This window comes from Palaemon carinicauda, chromosome 8 (genome assembly GCF_036898095.1).
Source record: "Palaemon carinicauda isolate YSFRI2023 chromosome 8, ASM3689809v2, whole genome shotgun sequence".
Classification (NCBI taxonomy): Eukaryota; Metazoa; Arthropoda; class Malacostraca; order Decapoda; family Palaemonidae; genus Palaemon; species Palaemon carinicauda.
This window is the reverse complement of record NC_090732.1, coordinates 79685607-79688405: the sequence shown is the minus strand read 5'-3', so window position 1 is coordinate 79688405 and position 2799 is coordinate 79685607. Positions and strand designations below refer to the sequence as shown.

General features: G+C 39.1%; 1 protein-coding gene across 1 annotated transcript in view; it reads right to left on the bottom strand.

The window, feature by feature from the left end:
* The window catches only part of LOC137644911 (transcription factor HES-4-like), a 1957-nt gene extending 405 nt beyond the window's left edge, over positions 1-1552 (bottom strand). Inside the window, exons 1-2 of the mRNA XM_068377787.1 lie at positions 1283-1552; positions 1-788 (exon numbers count right to left, since the gene is read on the bottom strand). The exon at positions 1-788 is cut by the window's left edge and continues 405 nt beyond it. Coding sequence (XP_068233888.1) covers positions 96-788; positions 1283-1444 — 855 coding nt within the window. The 5' untranslated portion in view covers positions 1445-1552 and the 3' untranslated portion in view covers positions 1-95. The remainder of the gene's footprint in view (positions 789-1282) is intronic.
* Between the last annotated feature and the right edge of the window lie 1247 nt (positions 1553-2799).

The following is a 2799-nucleotide window of genomic DNA, read 5'->3' as shown; positions in this document are numbered from 1 at the left end:
TGTATGAAGTCCCGGAATGATTTGTCAAACGAAACCAAGGGACATTCCTTGTGATTCCTCGTAATTTTGTGCTGCCTGTGCCCTTCTTTCTTGTTTCACCAAGGGCGCCAGCAGCAGTCATCTTCGGGGTGGCGGATAGGGGCCAGGTCTAATGGCTGTGGTGATGGGCTCCTACAGGGCGAGGCTGGAGGAGATGAAGAAAACGAAGGGGAGGGGGAGGACACACTAGGAGGAGGCGACAGAGGAACCTGGTGGTAGTCTCCTGAAGGAGTTGAAGTGGCGACCGCATTAGCGACCGCAGTGGACACAACTCCATGAGGAAGAATGTATGCCATCTGCCCCGTCAGTAGATGAGCTGGCACCAATGACACCCCTCGCATGACCAAAGGGTCGTTCAGAGCCGCGAGTTGCTGATGTCGGTGGTAGGTATCGATCAAAGGAGTGCTTGCACGAGGTGAAGAGGCTGCGTGGATGACTTCTGACGAAGGGTGCGGTTGAGGGGATGAGGGGCTGGAGGCAGGGCTAGTTCCTGTCCGAATAGAGGCCAGAGACTCAGAAAGGTGGAGAAGGATGCGGGATCGTTGTCCTCCCGTCAAGGAAGTGTCCCGCTCGAGGAATTTGTTAACTTCAGAGACACAATGGCTGAACCCTGCGTGATACTTGGCAGCAGAGTCGACGGGGACATGGCAAGGGGCAGATGGATGCTGTGGCTGGCGGTGAAGAGTCTGCACATGTCTAACTGTCATCTCGAGAATATCTGCTTTCTCCAGTTTATTGTATCGGGATGGCTGTAACAAATAGAGAGAACGCCCTTGAAAGATTCATTCGGAAAAAGTAGAATTACAAATATAAATATATAACATCACATGCATTCACAACACTTATTACAATCACAACAAAACATGTATTCTTCTTGAATAGTTATTTTTATGACTAATGTAATTATATCTATCTATCTATCTATATATATATATATATATATATATATATATATATATATATATATATATAATTATATATATATATATATATATATATATATTAAAAGAATTGTGTTTAAGTTTGAAAAATAAAATTATATTATATAGACTTGGTTAACGTTACATTATTCATTTAAAGAGGACATTGTTAAAAGAAATAATTGCAAATAAATTTTTAAGCAAATTAAATCTTTAGCTTTACGAGAATGTTCCAGATATTTCTAAAGAAACCAAATAATTTAAGTTAATAAGATATCTTAATGGAAAACTGCATTATATAAACGTCTCCATATAATACTTACGTCTTTTTTTAGGGCTTCTAAGACCAATATCTTGAGTTGATTTAAACTATCATTAATTCTTTGACGCCTCTTTTTCTCCATTATGGGTTTGTTCGTTCTCCTCCTCTCGGCAGCAGCAGCTTTAGCATCACCACACTGTCTTTCACTCGTGCTGGACGGCATCGTGGTGAATATAATCCAGAGGCACTTCCAGTTACACCACGACCAGAATATGTTGTAGCGCGTACTTTCACTTCTTCCTTGTAAAATCCTTCAGATACTGACTCATCAAAGACCACCTTCTCTATTTATAAGATTCCAGAGGCAAGTGGTTGGCGTCCCAGCCAATCACAAGGGGTATTCTCAAGATGCTAGAAGTACGTCAGCCACTAAAGGGACAGAGAATCCGTGACGTAAAACCAGCGGGGTGGAGCTAAGTCGTGTGGGTAACCTCTGACTACGCGCTCGTCTGCCACGTGCTTTATTGATAATAATTGCTTGAGGATCTCCGTTCTAATACAGATATGAAAATTACGAGGCGTCTAAATTTAAAATAGACTGTTAATCCCTTTAGTCTAATAATAAATGTCATTAAACCCAAGCTACTATTAATGGAAATCAAGTCAGCGGGGAATCGTTTTTGTGCTGATGATAAGATTTGATGTGCAAAAACCACAAGATGCAAAATGATACTAACAAAGCAGAATACTCCAGGGAATCTGCAAAAACAGAGCCTTCGGGTACCGAACGAATCCTGATGTAAAAAACTAAACGATGAACTATAAGATGAACTTAATAGAGCTGACGTAAGAATGTCAGACGTTCGAGCAGCGAGACACTAATCGGAGAATAGAGATTAAAAGTTCGATGACACATTAATAACGAATTGATTAGACTGTAAGAAATATAATTGAAGTAATAATTAGAAAAGTAATTAAGGCTGAAATGTGTTATCCGATGACAATCACCTATAAATAGACACAATGTCTAGTTCTCTTGCTTGGGAGCATACTCGGGCACATTAGTCTATCTGTTTCCTTATTTCCCTTCCTCAATACGCTATTTTCCCTCTTGGAGCACTTGGGCTTATATCATTCTGCTTTTAGCTACAAATAATAATAATAATAATAATAGTAATAATAATAATAATAATAAAGAACTGAAGGCCTTATTTCACATACGCCTGAACGTGGGAGAGCACATACCGTAGACTTTTCCTCCTTTTACTTTCTAATTGAGAAGTAGTAGGTCTGCCCTATGCTATAATAATTTAGATACTTTCAAACAAAATGATAACCTAAAATTCCAATACCCTTTAAAGTGTGAGCCTGAACGGCAGAGTATTAATATTGCTAGCTTTATGAGAATTGTTTCTATACGCCAACAAACTTATTAAAAACACGTGTTTGCGTTTAAACATGCACAGTATGTATGGAATGATAAAACCACACAAAATAACTATTTTGTAAAAATCATACGGTATAGTAAATGCACGTGTTACTAGTTCAACTTAAATTATTTCACATACGCAAAAATAC